Consider the following 17,988-nt stretch of genomic DNA (forward strand, 5'->3'; position numbering starts at 1 on the left):
GATTGCTACTTTCCTCCATGAAGAGCTCCATAATGTTGAAAATAGTATCCACACCCGAACCATCTGAACACGAAAAATTATTCAAATCAATTATCGTTTTCCCATTTTGTATTTCTTTCCTGATTGAAATTCATTTTTTCTAACCCTTGAAAGATGAGTTACAGGTATAATCACAGCCATCCATATGGTTTAATTGTTGGTTATGATACTGATGGATAAAAAGTGCTCAAACAATTTGCAAATAAGCCGGAAATCCTACTTCCGAAGGTAAATGTTTGATTTACGTGCTCATGATTACTGGTCGGCGGCCAATATACGTACTTATGTACACCATGAACATCTGATTATGTCAATAGTGACATCACATTCCTGCGAAGGCGTTCAATAAAAAAAAGAAAGACAACCACCGCACAATATACAACTTCCTGAGAACGTGAGGTTAGCTGTCAGCATTCATTTCTCTACTTAATTTGTCTACATCTATATAAATCTCTTCCCACCTTGATTACTTTCTCAGTTAGAAAAACTAGAAGATTTTGTCGGCGTTTAAATCTGAAAACAAATTTCTCATTGACTTCTTACTTTACTCGATTTTCCGATTGATTTTCATCTTCAACACCATCCCAACCAGTTCAATCCAATTCAATCTTCTAGACAACTCCGGCGAGAAAAACCACCAAAATCTTTACAAATTTCAAAAATGGAAGCAGCTTCAGAAATTCTCCAACCCCATATCATTATGCTACCGAGTCCAGGTATGGGTCATCTTATCCCATTCATTGAGTTAGCTAAACGGCTAGTTCTGAATCATGGCTTCTCAGTCACATTCACTATTCCAGCTGAAACTAAAACTGGGTCTCTTTCTAAAGCTCAAGAATCTGTTCTTAATTCCCTTCCTAGTTCTATAAACTCTATAGTTTTACCTCCTCTTGATTTAAGTGATATATTATCAGCTGATGTTAAGCCGGAAACTATAGTTTCGGTAATGGTAAATCGTTCGCTTCCCTCTCTTTCTGACTCGTTCAAACTCATCACTTCAACTCACCGAGTTGTTGCATTTGTCGTTGACCTTTTTGGTGCTGATGCTTTTGATGTTGCTATGGAGTTCAATGTCAAGCCATACATTTTCTTTCCATCAACAGCCATGCTTTTGTCTTTATTTTTCCAGTTGCCTAAATTGGATCAAGATTACGATTGTGAGTACAGAGATGTGCCTGAGCCGATTCAACTTCCGGGGTGTGTGCCTATCAATGGGATCGATCTTCTTGAACCGTTGCAAGATAAGAAAAACGAGGCTTACACATGGGTCTTACACCATGCAAAAAGGTATAAATCTGCTGCAGGTGTCTTGGTAAACACCTTTGAAGGTTTGGAAACGGGTACTATTAAAGCTCTGAAGGAGAAAGAATCAGGTAACCCGCCGATTTACCCGGTTGGACCTCTTATCCGGACAGGTCCGAATGACAATGTGTCTGATGAGTCTGGCTCTTTGAAGTGGTTGGATGATCAACCCCTTGGCTCCGTCCTATTCGTCTCATTTGGAAGCATCGGAACCCTCTCCAGCGAGCAACTAACTGAATTAGCTTTGGGCCTAGAAATGAGTGAGCAAAGATTTTTGTTGGTTGCAAGAATTCCCAGTGATGATGGAATAGTATTCAATTCCCAAGGTACCGCTGATCCTTTTGATTTCTTACCGGAGGGGTTCTTAGAAAGAACCAAAAACCTGGGTTTGGTTGTTCCTTCATGGGCTCCTCAAGTTCAAGTCCTTGGCCACAAGTCTACGGGCGGCTTCTTAACACATTGCGGCTGGAATTCAACCCTTGAAAGCGTGGTACACGGTGTCCCTCTGATTGCCTGGCCGCTTTTTGCAGAGCAAAAAATGAATGCTGTAATGCTTGAAGATTTGAAGGTTGCATTAAGGCCAAAGGCAGACGAACGGGGAATTATTGGACGCAATGAGATTTCTAAAGTTATTAGGGGACTTATGGAAGGAGAAGAAGGGATGATTATTAAGAGTAGGATGTCAGAACTTCAAACTGCTGCAACAAATGCGTTAGAAGTAAATGGGTTTTCGGCTAAGTCAGTTAATGAATTGGCAAGTATGTGGAAAAATTAGAGGACTGCACAAATATAACAGATTGGGTGCTTTTGTGTATTTATATTTACATGTTGTCGTGATTTTGTTTAACACTAAAAATAAAAGAGATTGTGATTTTGTTTAATAAAGTGTCTTATGTGTTATTCTAGAAGAATCCGTGTATATTTTGTAGACTTCAACCAGCGGGGAGCAAGAATTTCTTTTAGGGGTGTCAATAATATTTTGATACAAATATTTGGACCTTTGTGTTAGCACTGCTCGGTCGAACTCGCAAGCGTTGCTATCTCAAACTTGTTTGTCAAAGTTAGTTGATCTAAATTATATTCTTGATTTCTAGTCTACTTATAGCTATGTCTCGGATTATGATAGAATATGTAGTTGAGCTTTAGACTTCACGGCGTTCATCGATTGAGTACAAAGATCTACTGAGGAGAGCTTGGAGGAACTTCATCAACAAAAGGTGTGTAGAGACTAAAACTTATCTATCACTCAAAAGTACATCTATTCTAACTCCTAATGAGACTAAGTCGTATAGCTGTATAGACTTTTATATTATACACATTTGATATTTCGAGCCGAGTATATCCGCTTATCTATTTATCGAAATATGCGTTGGAAGATTTTTTCTTTAGTTATGTTCATCATATTCTTGATGTGTTTAGTTGGAAACAATTTATTTGTTGGAAACTAAATAATAAGTCAAAAAATGTTCATGTGGAAATTGCCTTGACACATCTTACATGATTTTTGTGAGACAATTATTTGATGTCGAACCGGAAAGTTTCGTATTGATCATTCGATCACTTGAAAATTATTTGAAGCTAATAGTTTAAGTGAGACAGTTATTGTCATCTTCTAAGGATGTTTCAACGATTGAAATGGGAGTTTAGAACAAAAACCTTTGTCTGGATACAACACAGTATGTGTACCTAGTATGCAAACTGTTTTGGTATGATTCAGGTCCGGGAACCTTGCTTGCATACCTAGTACGCGAACGGTTTTAACCGTTAAAGTCCGGGGACCTTGTTTGCATACTAATATGCGAATGGTTCTACTTACGTTAAAATCGGGACTGCTGTTTGCATACCCGTTTGAAAACGTCTGGACTATAGTTTGCGTACCTGTTTGCAAAATTAGTGGTTAAAGTTCTAAAATCGGTTAAGTATGTTTTTTATACTTATGAACAAATACATTTATGAATTAAGGAATGCAATTATTGCAAACCATGGCTTAATGTTCATGAACTGATCGTTACGAATCAATCTGATTTTGATTCAATTGGTTCATATACATTTCTATGAAATAGTAAACAATTGAACAACTCTATTTGAAACACAATTAGATTCATTTGATTATCTTTCATGATTGATTAATCATCATAGTTGATCTAGAAGTGTTAGATGAATGTGGTTAAAACAAAAGTGTTCTTATGGCTAACTTCGGTTAAATGTTATTGAGCCAACTCAATATACATGTTTACGTACGGTTACCCATATCTAAATTAAGGTATATTTCATTTGTTTGTAACAAGCTAAGACCATCTAACAGTAGAGAGATATTGCTTTGGTTTTAAGCAGACTTAGCTTGAATCTTAAATCAGGTTTTCATCTAACGATGAATATTGACTGCTTTATTACTAAGCTGTATTAGCTTTGATTGAAAGCAAACCCTGATTTGAAAGACTATATAAGGGAGAACTCTAGCAACTGGAAGACCTAATCCCGACACTTTCCCGTGTCCTAGTTGCGACTAAAGTCGATTCTCCTTTAACCTAGGTTTTTTCCAAAACCATTATAGGTTAACGACTTGAAGACTTCACTAGGGATTCGTGAAGCCAGAACAACTATTTTCTCTGTAGTTGTGTGTTTTGATCTTACTTGTTCTGTCGTATTGAGTACTATCTGTTAGAGCATTGCTCGGTCGAACTCACATGCGTTGCTATCTCAAGCATGTTTGTCAATGTTAGTGATCAAAACTATAAGTCTTGATTTCTAGTTTATTATCGCTAAGTCTCGGACTAGGATAAAAAGTGTAGTTGAGCTCAAGGACTTCATGGCGATTCATTATACAAGTAGAAGAATTACTCAAGGAACCAGTGGAACTTCTCGAAAAAAAGGTACGTGAAGACTTGAACTTATTTATCACTCAAAAGTCTATCTACTCTATCTCCTACTCTTTTAGACAATAAATCATATGCTATATATATAGACTTGGATTATACACATTTGGTATTTCGACATAAAAATACCTCGCATATCTATATCTCGAAATATGTGTTGGTAAGAATTTCGCTTCGATCAAGTTTATCTTTACCATGTGACGAAAGTTATGACATGTTTCAATCATCTTGAAAATTGCCTTGACGAGAAATGGTGTAACAACTTTATAACGTCCTCTAAGAATTTTTCAATGATTGAAATGAGAGTTTTGATTACATAACCAATGGTGGACATAAGCATTGTTGTGGAAACACATTTATGTATAAGTCCTATTCCTTGAACCAAAGTTTGCGAACTTTGTTGATCAAGAGAACCGGAAGAATGGCGTGAGCCAAGTCCGCAAAATGCCGAAGTTCTCAAACCCGAGAATTTATTCTGGAGTTGACAAACTACTTGCGTGGAGCTAAGTCCACGAACCCAGTCCTCGAACCGGCGAAGTTCTCATACCCGAGAATTTCTGCTGGAGTTTGTAAACTCTGCCCGGTAACTTAAGTCCGCGAACCTAGTCTGCGAACTTGAGAAGGTTATATATCTGAAGATGATTTCTGAACTTAACTATTGTTGATATGAAATGCTCATATGGCTAACCTGTTGGTTAACTATTGTTGAACCAACAAGTGCATACGTTTGGGTACGGTTAACAAACCTAGAAGCGTGCATTGTCAAGTGTGTGTAACAAGCTAAGTTTTCAATCTAACGGTTGAGAAACATTAGCTTGAATCTAAATCAGGTTTTCATCTAACGGTGAATATTGAATGCTTTGTTACTAACCTAACATTGATTGAAAATCCTGATTTGAAAGACTATGTAAAGGAGACATCTAGTATTATGCAAAACTAATCCCCACACCTTAGGTGTGATACTAGTTTGCGTGCTAGAGTCGATTCTCCTTTAACCTTTTGTTTTCTTCTTCTAAAACAGGTTAACGACTTAAAGACTTCATTGGGATTGTGAAGCCAGACCGATACTACTTTTATCGTAGTTGTGTGATCTGATCTTGCATCTTCTGTCGTACGAGTACAATCAGATTGATTGTCTTGAGATTGATATCTCCGATAGGAAAGATATAAAACGTAATCACAAACATCTTTATCTCATTTTTTGTGATTCCGTAACATCTTGTTTCGCTACCATACGATTAAGATTGATGTGAGGTGATTGATAACTCTAGGATGTTCTTCGGGAATATAATACCGGATTATCAATTGGTTATTGTTCACATTGATTATTATCGAAAGACGAAACAAAACCTTTAGGGTTTATCAGTGGGAGATATATTGATCCTTTGATAGACTTATCTGTGTGAAACAGATTTGTTTATTGTGAAAGCCTGCGATTTTGGGTCGTAGAAACTCTTAGTTGTGAGTGAGATCAGCTAAGGGAATCAAGTGCGCAGTATCCTGCTGGGATCAGAGGAATATGAGCATAAATGTACCTTGGATCAGTGGGAGATTGATTGGGATTCAACTACAGTCCAGTCCAAAGTTAGTTTGGAGTAGGCTAGTGTCTGTAGCGGCTTAATACAGTGTGTGTTCAATCTGGATTAGGTACCGGGGTTTTTCTGCATTTGCAGTTTCCTCGTTAACAAAATTTCTGGTGTCTGTGTTATTTCAATTTCCGTATTATATTGTTTATCGTTATAATTGAAATAATACAGGTTGTGCGTTAGATCATCAATTAGAGTAATCCAACCTTTGGTTTTTGATTGTCATTGATTGATCCTTGGATATTGGTATTTGGTACCATCCAAGTTATTCCTTGCATTTGATTAGAACTCGCAGTTCCTGCTTGAGTAAATCAAATTAAGAGAGAGATATAAAATCATTGATATACTTTTAATTGATTGAGTCTTGTTGATTCTCTTAAAAGTATATTCAATTTTGTCCATACAGATTGCTAAGAGAAATATTGGGTGGTGTTGTTAGACCCCCGTTTTTTCAATTGGTATCAGAGCAGGCAAACACTTTTAAGTCCTCAAAAGTCTGTGTTTGTAGCGATCTGACTATATGGACCATAAAGTCTCAATTGACGCTTCACCAGGTTTAAAAACCAATCGTAGAAAAAAGCCTGATAAACTGGATACTCTTCAAAAAGGGTGGGATGAACAAATCCTGATCAACTTTGGTCGTGTTGCAGAAATTGCGATTCTTAAGGATTTGATATCTGGTAATAGTCCCCTGGTGAATCTGAGAAACTCCAGTTTTCCCTCTTTAAAGAATAGTCGTAAATCAGATAGCAATCAACGACCGGTTGTTGTGAAAACTGATATGACTAGGAACCACTCAGACAAACTTCAAGGTTTTGGCTCGTATTATTGTTGTAATTCTTCCAATCATCTTCAACAAGTTTGTATGTCGTTTCAAAAGAGTGTGAATGTTGCAAGTAATCTTTGTAAGAAAACTAAACAACTTTTTGATACTCTGAAAGGACATACAAAACTATCAGGAAACTCTAAATAGAGAAGTACTAATATTATGGGTGCCTTTGCTTTAAGATCTACGTCTCTTTTTCAACGGTTTCTTGATAGTGGATGTAGTAGATGGCAGGTGATCTCACATGGTTTGTTTCATCTATTGACTATGAAGGAGGTCCTGTAATGTTTGTAGATGGGGGTTGTTGCTACATCAGCAAGAAGGGAACGATCAAACTGCCCGGTGTTCCAGAAATCCATGATGTAGTATACGTAAAAGGTATGACTGCTAATCTTATTCCTATTAGTCAAATTTGTGACAAAGTCCATCGAGTTGTCTTCAGTACAAATGGATGTGACATTGTAGACAAATCCGGGAAAGTAATTTTTCAAGGAACTAGTGGTAAAAACAATTGTTATCTACTTGATACTCAGTTTAGCAACCGTTGCAATTTGACTAAGGTGGAATCTACACATCTTTGGCATAAGCGTTTTGGTCAAATCAATTATCGTCTTCTAACTAAGATCATTAACAAAGAACTTGTTAGAGGCATTCCCAAAATCAATGAAAAGATTGAAGGTATATGTGGTGCTTGTCAAAAGGGTAAGCAAACGAAAGTTCACCAAAAATCATCTCGAGATATTCTCACCAAAGCTCCACTTGATTTAATTCATATGGATTTCTTCGGACCAATTTAACAACCCACTGTTGTTGGTAAGAAGTATGCTTTAGTTATGGTAGATGATTACACCAGATTCACTTGGGTTGCATTTATATCTCATAAGAATGAAACTCTTGGTGAATTCAAGATTACTGTTAAAAGGATCCAGAAAGAACAAGGTCGCAAACTAAAGAAAATTAGAAGCAATCGTGGAACAGAATTCAAAGACACCAAAGTATTTTAATTCTGTGACGAACTGGGGATCATTCAACAATATTCCACACCTATCACTCCTCAAGCTAATGGAGTTGCTGAAAGAAATAATAGGAATATTCAGGAAATGGCCAGGGCTCCATAACAAAAACTTACCATTAAGATTTTGGGAGAAGCTTTTTTTACAGCATGTTATTTGATCAACCGTGTGTATTTACGGTCTAAAACCCTTAACACTCCTTGTGAGTTGTGGTATGGAAGGAAACCCAACCTAAAGTAGCCCAGGGTGTTTGGAAGTAAGTGTTATATTCTGAAAGATCGATAAAGGAAAGGGAAATTCGACACCAAAAGTGATGGAGGTATCTTTCTTGCCTATGCTTCTGATAGTTGTGGTTTTCGAGTATTTAATCTCATAGCACAAGTCATGATGGAATCTTCTAATTTTATCATCGATGACATTAGTAACTTTCGACATGATAATCCTCCTGCTGAATTGCCTCCAACCGAGACAATTGCGAAAGTCAAAGAAATTCCAGAATCAGTTGAAGTTATCCCAACGGTTACTGATCCTGACATTTCTAATGACGAGGAAAAGAGTAGATCAAGCCATTTCTGACGAACAAGAACGTGCCCTCCACAACATCTCTGGGTTCAAATAAATCATGATCCCAACAGTATTATTGGATGAAGAGATTCTACAGCCAAAACAAGAAGACAACTTCAAAATATGTGCAATTTTGGGTGTTATCTTTCACAAGTAGAACCAAGGAGTATTAATGAAGCTCTGAACGATCCATTTTGGGTGAATGCAATGCATGAAGATTTAAATCAATTTCAAAGACAAGATGTGTGGGAACTTGTAACTTGTCCCTTTAATATCAATATTGTTGGTACCAAATGGATATTCAAGAATAAGTCTGATGAATTTGGCACGATTGTCAGAAACAAAGCTAGGCTTGTCGCTCAAGGATATTCACAGATTGAAGGGATCGACTTTGACGAGACCTTTGCTCTTGTGGCACTCCTTGAGTCCATTCGTCTTTTGTTAGATCATGCTTGTTTTCTTAAGGTTAAGATGTTTCAAATGGATATAAAATCCTCGTTCCTTAAAGGAATTTTAGAGGAGGAAGTCTATGTCGCTCAACCTAAGGGGTTTGAAAACCCTGATTTCCCAGATCATGTGATAAAACTCAAAAAGGCATTGTATGGGTTGAAACAAGCACCCAGAGCCTGGTTTGAAAAATTTACCACTTATCTGATTAGAAAAGGTTTTTCAAGAGGCGGAGATGATAAAACCTTGTTTACCAAATGGAGTGGGAAAGAAGTGGTCATTGATCAAATCTATATAGATGATATCATCTATGGATCAACTTCTGAAAAATTTGCAAAGGACTTCCAAGTCTCTCTTGCTAAAGAATTTTAAATGAACAATGTTGGTGAATTAAAATTCTTCTTAGGATTACAAATTCAACAATATAAGGATGGAATTTACTTATCCCAAGAGAAGTATACTCGAGATCTTGTGACAAGGTTCGGCCTGAATAAGTCTTCTCCAAAATTAACACCTATGCCCACTACTGGTAAACTACATAGAGATGAGAAAGGAGTAAAAGTGGATCAAAAGTTGTATCGATCTATTATTGGTAGACTTTTGTATTTTACAACACTAGACCTGATATTTATTTCAGTGTTGGTTGTTGTGTCAGGTTTCAGGAAAATCCAAAACAGTCTCATCTTGCAGCTGCAAAAAGGATCATTCGATATATTAATCACACTGTCGGGTATGGTTTATCTTACACTTTTTATACTAACACTGATCTATCTACTTATTCAGATGCTGATTGGGCAGGATGTGTAGAAGACAGAAAGAGTACATCAGCGGGTTTCTACTATGTAGGACTAAATCTTGTAGCTTGGCATAGCAAAAAGCAAAATTCTCAATCCTTGTCTACATGTGAGGCAGAGTATATTGCTGCCGGATCATGCTGTACTCAACTCCTATGGATGAAACAAATGCTAGCTGATTATGGAGTTGATACTGGAATAATGAAGATCTTTTGTGGTAACTCTAGTGCGATTCGAATCACTGAGAATCCTGTTGAGCACTCAAGAACAAATCACATTGACATAAGGTACCATTTTATTCGTGATCTCTATGAAAATGGAATTTTTTCCTTCCGAACAACAATTGGATGATATTATTACCAAACCATTAGACATTGCTACGTTCCAACACTTGCGGCAGTCTATTGGTGTTGTTTTGGTTCATTAAAACGTTTCTATAACTCTTTCCTCTATGCTTATCTCTATCTTTTGGGCAATTGAGTTTGAAACTCCAGTAGGTTTACTCCAGTTCAGTTTTTGTAGAATTGTTTTTGTCTTGTTAGTGTCATTTTTGTTTCAAAATCCTTCATTTCTTTTAAAATTAAGGTCGCTCTTGTTGTTCTTTCGGGAATGACATCAAATGGGGGAGAGTTCTTTTGAACTTGTGCTTAATGGTCATATCTTGAGGGGTGTGCGGCTGTGGAATTTTAGAGGGGTTATCTTGTATCTTTAAACTCCTTGATGAATGCATTTAGCTTCGGCTTTATGATTGCATCTAAATTAGTTGGCATGTATTTTTTTCCTTTTGTCATGAAATGTCTCTCTCGAAAATTTCATTATGATCCCGTTCTTGTACCTTTGCCAATTTTATTGACGAAAATGGGGAGAATAAATATGGTTTTTGTATCATTATGTAAGGGGGAGTGGTTTCCATGTGAGATGGAGTATTGACTAAGGGGGAGTGATACATATCACCATAGTATTATTGTTGAAGTTGTGATACAATTGAACTTTGACGTTGTGTAATAATACTATGAACCTGTATAACAATGATCGAGAACTATGTTTTCTCATTGTTATAGCTACATATCTTCAACAGCGGTGATGCTAAACTTACAACCTTTGGGATCATTGGAGTACTTGGAAGTGACGAAGATTTCGAGGAATGTTGAAGATTAGACATGTGGAATAGGAACTACTAAAGTTTCTTTATCTTTTTTGTATTCCATATGTATTGATAGTTTTGTCATTAAAATTGACAAAGGGGGAGATTGTTAGAGCATTGCTCGGTCGAACTCGCATGCGTTGCTATCTCAAGCATGTTTGTCAATGTTAGTGATCAAAACTATAAGTCTTGATTTCTAGTCTATTATAGCTAAGTCTCGGACTAGGATAGATAGTTTAGTTGAGATCAAGGACTTCATGGCGATTCATCATACAAGTAGAATATCTACTCAAGGAACCGGTGAAACTTCTCGACAAAAAGGTATGTGAAGACTTGAACTTATCTATCACTCAAAAGTCTATCTACTCTATCTCCTACTCTTTGAGACAAGAAGTCGTATGCTATATATATAGACTTGGATTATACACATTTGGTATTTCGAGCCGAGTATACCTCGCCTATCTATTTATCGAAATATGGGTTGGTAAGATTTTCACTTCGATCAAGTTTATCTTTACCATGTGACGAAAGTAATGATATGTTTCAATCATCTTAAAAATTTCTTTGACGAGAAATGGTGTAACAACTGTATAACATCCTCTAAGAATGTTTCAATGATTGAAATGAGAGTTTAGATTACATAAGAAATGGTGGACATAAGCATTATTGTGGAAAAATATTTATGTATAAGTCCTATTCCTTGAACCAAAGTTTGCGAACTTTGTTGATCAAGAGAACCGGAAGAATGGCGTGAGCCAAGTCCGCGAACCGGCGAATTTCTCATACCCGAGAATTTCTGCTGGAGTTTGTAAACTCTTCCCGGTAACTTAAGTCCGCGAACCTAGTCTGCGAACCTGAGAAGGTTATATATCTGAAGATGATTTCTGAACTTAAACTTAAAAAGACTAAGAAATGCAGTTTGCAAACCGTGGATATAAAAGTTCATGAACCGATTCAAGTGAATCAAATCATCTTTGCTTCAATTGTGTCTTTTGTAGTACATAAGATTTCCTTGCAATTGAACAACTCTCTAACTAGTTCATTTGAACTAGTTATGGTGAAGAAGAACATGGTTGATATAAAATACGCATATGGCTAACCTTTTGGTTAACTATTTTTGAACCATCAAGTGCATACATTTGGGTGCGGTTAGCAAACCTAGAAGTGTGCATTGTCAAGTGTGTGTAACAAGCTAAGTTTTTGATCTAACGCTTGAGAAATATTAGCTTGAATCTAAATCAGGTTTTCATCTAACGGTGAATATTGAATTCTTTCTTATTAAGCTAACATTGATTGCAAACCCTGATTTGAAAGACTATATAAAGGAGACATCTAGTATTGTGCAAAACTAATCCCCACACCTGCTAGAGTCTATTCTCCTTTAACCTTTGGTTTTGTTCTTATAAAACCAGGTTAACGACTTAAAGACTTTGTTGGGATTGTGAAGCCAGACCGATACTACTTTTATCGTAGTTGTGTGATCTGATCTTGCATCTTCTATCGTACGAGTACAATCAGATTGATTGGCTTGAGATTGATATCTCCGATAGGCAAGATATAAAAGGTAATCACAAACATCTTCGTCTCATTGTTTGTGATTCCACAACATCTTGTTTCGCTACCATACAATTAAGATTGTTGTGAGGTGATTGATAGCTCTAGGCTGTTCTTCGGGAATATAAGACCGGATTATCAACTGGTTCCTGTTCACCTTGATTATTATCAAAAGACGGAACAAAACCTTTAGGGTTTATCTATGGGAGACAGATTGATCCTTTAATAGACTTTTCTATGTGAGACAAATTTGTTTATTGTCAAAGTCTTCAATTTTGGGTCGTAGCAACTTTTAGTTGTGGGTGAGATCAGCTAAGGGAATCAAGTGCGTAGTATCCTGCTGGGATCAGAGGCGTAGGAGCATAAATGTACCTTGGATCAGTGGGAGATTGATTGGGGTTCAACTACAGTCCAGTCCGAAGTTATCTTGGAGTAGGCTAGTGTCTTTAGCGGCTTAATACAGTGTGTGCTCAATCTAGACCAGGTCCCGAGGTTTTTCTGCATTTGCGGTTTCCTCGTTAACAAAATTTCTGGTGTCTGTGTTATTTCAATTTCCGCATTATATTGTTTTATCTTTATAATTGAAATAATACAGGTTGTGCGTTAGATCATCAATTAGAGTAATCCAACCTTTGGTTGTTGATTGTCATTGATTGATCCTTGGATATTGGTCTTTGGTACCATCCAAGTTATTCCTTACATTTTATTAGAACTCGCAGTTTCTGATTGAGTAAATCAAATCAAGAGAGAGATATAAACTCGTTGATATACTTTTAATTGATTGAGTCTTGTTATTTCTCTCAAAAGTATATTCAAGTTTGTCCATACAGATTGTTAAGTGAAATATTGGGTGGTGTTGTTAGACCCCCGCTTTTTCAATATCTTCTCTAAGATTTTCTCGAGATTTATCTCCGATAGGTAAGATATAAAAAGTAATCACTAAGCTCTTCGTCTCATTCTTTGTGATTTCACAATAACTTCTTCTACTACCATATATTTAAGTTATTGTGAGGTGATTGATATTTATAGGCTGCTCTTCGGGAGTATAAGACTGTATTATCAATTGGTTCCTGTTCACCTTGATTTATCAAAAGATAGAAAAAAAACTTCATAGGTACTTCTGTGGGAGACAGTTTATCTATCAGAATAGACTTATCTGTGGGAGACACATTTGTTTATTAGTCTTCGACTTTGGGTGGTATCAACTCTTAGTTGTGGGTGAGATCATCTAAGGGAATCAAGTGCGCAGAATCCGGCGTGGTTCTAGATTCGTAAGAAACACGACTGTACCTTAATCGGTGTGAGACTTGGTTAGGGCTCAACTACATTCCAATCCGAAGTTAAATTGTAGTAGGCTAGATTCTGTAGCGGCTTAATACAGTATGGTGTTCAATATGGACTAGGTCCCGGGGGTTTTATGCATTGTGGTTTCCTCGTTAACATAACTTCTGGTGTCTATGTTATTTCTTTTCCGCATTATATTTGTTTATATAATTGAAATATCATAGGTTGTGCGTAGTTCAATCAATTGATAAATCCGACCTTGATTGTTGGATAGGAATTGATTGTCACTTAGGAATTGGTCTTTGGTACCGTCCAAGTTATTTCTCATATAAATCAGGATCACATATTCCTATATGTTTGATTGCGGATTGTATTGATAAATTGAGATATAACTCTTTGATATATTTCTTGGTTGAGCTCGCTATATAAGCTGGTGCTCTACGAGTTATATTGGAGTTAGTCCATACAGATTGCCGAACGAATTATTGTGTGTGGTTTTCATACCCCCGCTTTTTCAATTGGTATCAGAGAACGCAAACACATAAGTCCGTGTTTGTAGCAATCTGATTTCCGTGGATAGAAGTTTATCTCTCTTTTACGCACATAAAGATGTCTTCCAATTTTTTTGATTATGCCAAATATCTTGGGCTTACCTCAAAGGATAACTCCTTAATTAGTTGATTCTTCTGAATCCCGAGGTAGAAAACTTTTGCTATCATATTTGATAACATTCCCTCTAAAGTAACAGTTGACACTATGTGAGAATATGAAATGGATCTCAGCTGAACATTAAAAAAATATGTTGAGTTTATTGATTTTCAAGTTTCTAAAATTAGATCGCTTGAGGAAAAATATACTCAGCTCACTGATGAACTTGAGAAGTCTCTTGATAGAGAACGAGAACTCTATAGTATTAATGAGTTTTTTTGTAACAAAATCGAAAATCTTGTTCAAGAAACTACTCTACAACGCGAAAAGATTAGTATGCTTGAAGATACTGTTAAAAAAGACTCAATCAGAGAAGAACGTTTAATCAAGACTCATTTACCAGAATTGAACAACTTTCGTGTTAACAAAGAGAAATTTGTTGCATCTCTGTTACTAACCCAGGAACAGTTCGAATCCTTGAAAAGGGAATACTGTGTTTTAGTGAGTGAGTCTCCTTCATCCTATCTCTAATGAACATGTGGTATTACCTAGCATAGAAGATAATTACACCTAAGGAATTGTCTGCTAAGAAACGTTTGCGTGACTTGCGGACTTTTCAAAAGGCTGTGAGTTTGAAACGGGATTCATCCAATGTTTCTTGTCCACAAACCTGTTCATTCTGAGGGAAAAAAAATTCATAATGCTCTAGATTGTTTTGCTCAAAAGAAACAGATTTTGGATCTTCAAAATCTACTTCTTTTACATTCGACAGAGTAAATTGTATGACGACATCTACAATGATTTTCAATCCAGTAGAAAACCAGAACTCTCATAAAAGAGGTTTCCTGGGTCACTCATCTAGAAATCTCTACAGGAATGTCTATGACAATAAATCTGGCAGATCTAAGTCTAGGAGATGGAATTCTCATAATTCTTATCTTCTGGAACGGATCTCAAGAGGTCATAGACTTAATCCTTATAAAAATCCTTCTGTTGGATATTCCAAAAGGTTTATGTCTAATTCTTCTGGAATAAGATATAACCGAAGGAAGGTAAGGGATACAAGGCACAAACACTCAGATGGTATTTACAACTCGTCTCTCAATGTTCATAGTGGGATGACATCTCACTCTGATACCTAGTTATAAGTAATTTCATCCTTGTATCTAACTTGAGAGATGCAAGGATGCTCAAGTTCGTTGTGTGTTATCATCTGACCTTGTGTTTGAAATAAAGTTGTATTCTTTATTTGTGAATGTTGAGTCATGTCTTGACTCCTCGTAACTAATGCATCTTGTTGATTTTGTTTCATGTGATCTAATTTGAGGCGAATCCTCTAAATTATTGAGCTATGAAAAGATACGAGATAAATGAAAACAAAGTATATCTCCTTATTTTGGATCTCTTCTGATCCGTTAACTTTCTATAACCGGTCCACAAACGCCCGTGTCTTCTTATTCTTCTTTAAGAGTATTTAGAGTTTCAATGCAAGGGTTTCCTTCTCTTGTTCACAAAATTATATATACTGTTTTCTCCATCCCTATTAAGAAAATTAATATGGAGAACTCTTCAAGATCTCAGGAAGTAGTAAATATTGAAATGGAAGAAGACACCAAAGGATGCAGTTCGGTTCAAGAACTTGTCTTGAAGAAGATGATTTCAAGGAAAAAGTACAACTCGTGGATTGTTGAATCAGTCAAGGATTTGATTCATTTTAAAAATGTTTCTAAGGTCAAATTTGCAAACCTACAACTGCAAATAAATCATCTCATTGATGGTCAGACCAAAATCCTTGAAAATCATAAGGTAATGATACAAAACCAGAAGAAGCTCGTCTTTGATTGCATCAAGGCCAGAAAACTTGATCACATTGTTTATCGAAAGGTGAATGTTCTAACTCATGAACATGGAGTTTCTACGGTCAAAAGGATCAAGGATACCGATAATACCTTTTATGATGGAGTCATGGAGAGGTATGAAGTTATCAAAGAAGTCTGAACTTCTTATTTTGTCTAGGAAACTTCTTATGAGAATTTATTATTGTATTTAAGAAGGATAACTAGGGTTTGGAATAGCAAATATTGTGATTACACATAGCTATATATGCCAACGATTTTCATCTTGCAATGTTTTAGATTTACTTATTTAAATTCTAAGTTATTTCGAAGATGATTTTGCAGTATTAATCTTTATTGATTTTATATATTGCAAAAATATTTTATGGGATATGTGTGTTTACGTCCATGAACTATAATTATCTCATATATGCTCAAAAGTTAAGTTTATTATGTATTTATGCGAATATTGATAAAACATAGAATGAACTTTTGAATATTCTACATTATTGATCTTTCCCCGATCCACTTTTATGTGAAAGTACTGTATGGCACCGTAAGTTTTCTTATGTTGAGCATATCCGACTAAATTAATCTATAAGGTCTTCTTGTAATTAATTTATTCGAGTTTTATGGATACAAAATCATATTTCATGTAATTTTTTAATGTCCAAAGAAATCCTTATTTTCTTGTAAAAGTAAGATCGCTCTTGTTGTTCCTTCGGGAATGACATTTTATGAGGGAGATTTCTTAATTAAACTTGTGCTTAATTGCCAAATATTTGTTGGGAGTGCGGCTGTGGAATATTTTTGGAGTTATCTTGTATCTTTATAAACTCCTTGATGAATACACTAAGTTTCGACTATGTGAAATCATCGAAACAAACTTGCTATGTTCTCTTTTAGTCATGAATTATCTCTTTGACAATTTCATTATGATCCCGTAATTTTCGTACCTTTGCCAATTTATATTGACAAAAAGGTGGAGAATTATTTGGTAGTAGTGTACGCTACATACATATGGTTTACAGATCATTATGTAAGGGGAAGTGGTTTTCATTGTGAGATGGAAGTATTGACTAAGGGAGTGATACATATCACCATAGTATTATTGTCAAAGTTGTGATGCAATTGGACTTTGATGTTGTGTAAGAATACTATGACACATTATAACAATGATTGAGAACAGATGTTTTCATATGTTTCTTATTGTTATGGCTACAGATCTTCAACAAAAATGATGCTGAGTTGAACACGTTCAGAATCATTGAAGTACTTGGAGTAGCAAAGAATTCAAAGAATGTTGAAGAACCAAGGAAATCAAGCATGATGGATGAGAAGCTACAAAGTTTATTTATTTTGTAATCCATATGTATTGGTAGTTTTGTCTTAAATTGACAAAGGGGGAGATTGTTAGAGCACTACTCGGTCAAACGCGCAAGCGTTGCTATCTGAAGCTTGTTTGTTAAATTTAGTTGGTCAAAACTATAGTCTTGATAGCTATGTATTAGATTAGGATAAAATGTGTAGTTGAGCTTTAGACTTCACGACGTTCATCAATTGAAGAAGAATATCTACTAAGGAAAGCTTGGAGGAACTTCATCAACAAAAGGTATGTGGAGACTAAAAATTATCTATCACTCAGAAGTCTATTCTAATCTTTCTCCTAATGAGACTAAGTCGTGTAGCTATATAAACTTTTACATTATACACATTTGATATTTCGAGCCGAGTTTATATCGCTCATATATTCTCAAAATATATGTTGGAAGATTTTTGCTTTATCTACGTTCATCATATTCTTGACGAGTTTAGTTGGAAACAGTTTATTTGTTGGAAATTAAATAATAAGTCAAAAGATGATCATATGGAAATTTCCTTGAAACATCTTATATGATTTGTTTGAGACAATCATTTGACATCGTCTCAGAAAGTTTTGTATTGATCATTCGATCACTTGAAAATTACTTGAAGCTAATAGTTTGTGTGAGACAGCTGTTCTCATATTCTAAGAATGTTTCGATAATTGAAATGGGAGTTTAGAACAAAAACCTTTGTCTGGATACAATATAGTAT

At 35.8% G+C, this 17,988-nt stretch overlaps 1 protein-coding gene across 1 annotated transcript; it reads left to right on the top strand.

Annotated features, from left to right (window-relative positions):
- Positions 1-438: 438 nt before the first annotated feature.
- Positions 439-2,330, top strand: LOC113340312 (hydroquinone glucosyltransferase-like). Its single transcript, XM_026585517.1, has one exon. The coding sequence runs from the start codon at positions 701-703 to the stop codon at positions 2,114-2,116; it is 1,416 nt and encodes a 471-aa protein (XP_026441302.1). The 5' UTR covers positions 439-700; the 3' UTR covers positions 2,117-2,330.
- The last annotated feature ends 15,658 nt before the right edge of the window (positions 2,331-17,988 follow it).

This window comes from Papaver somniferum, unplaced genomic scaffold, assembly GCF_003573695.1.
Source record: "Papaver somniferum cultivar HN1 unplaced genomic scaffold, ASM357369v1 unplaced-scaffold_21, whole genome shotgun sequence".
NCBI classification, from domain to species: domain Eukaryota; kingdom Viridiplantae; phylum Streptophyta; class Magnoliopsida; order Ranunculales; family Papaveraceae; genus Papaver; species Papaver somniferum.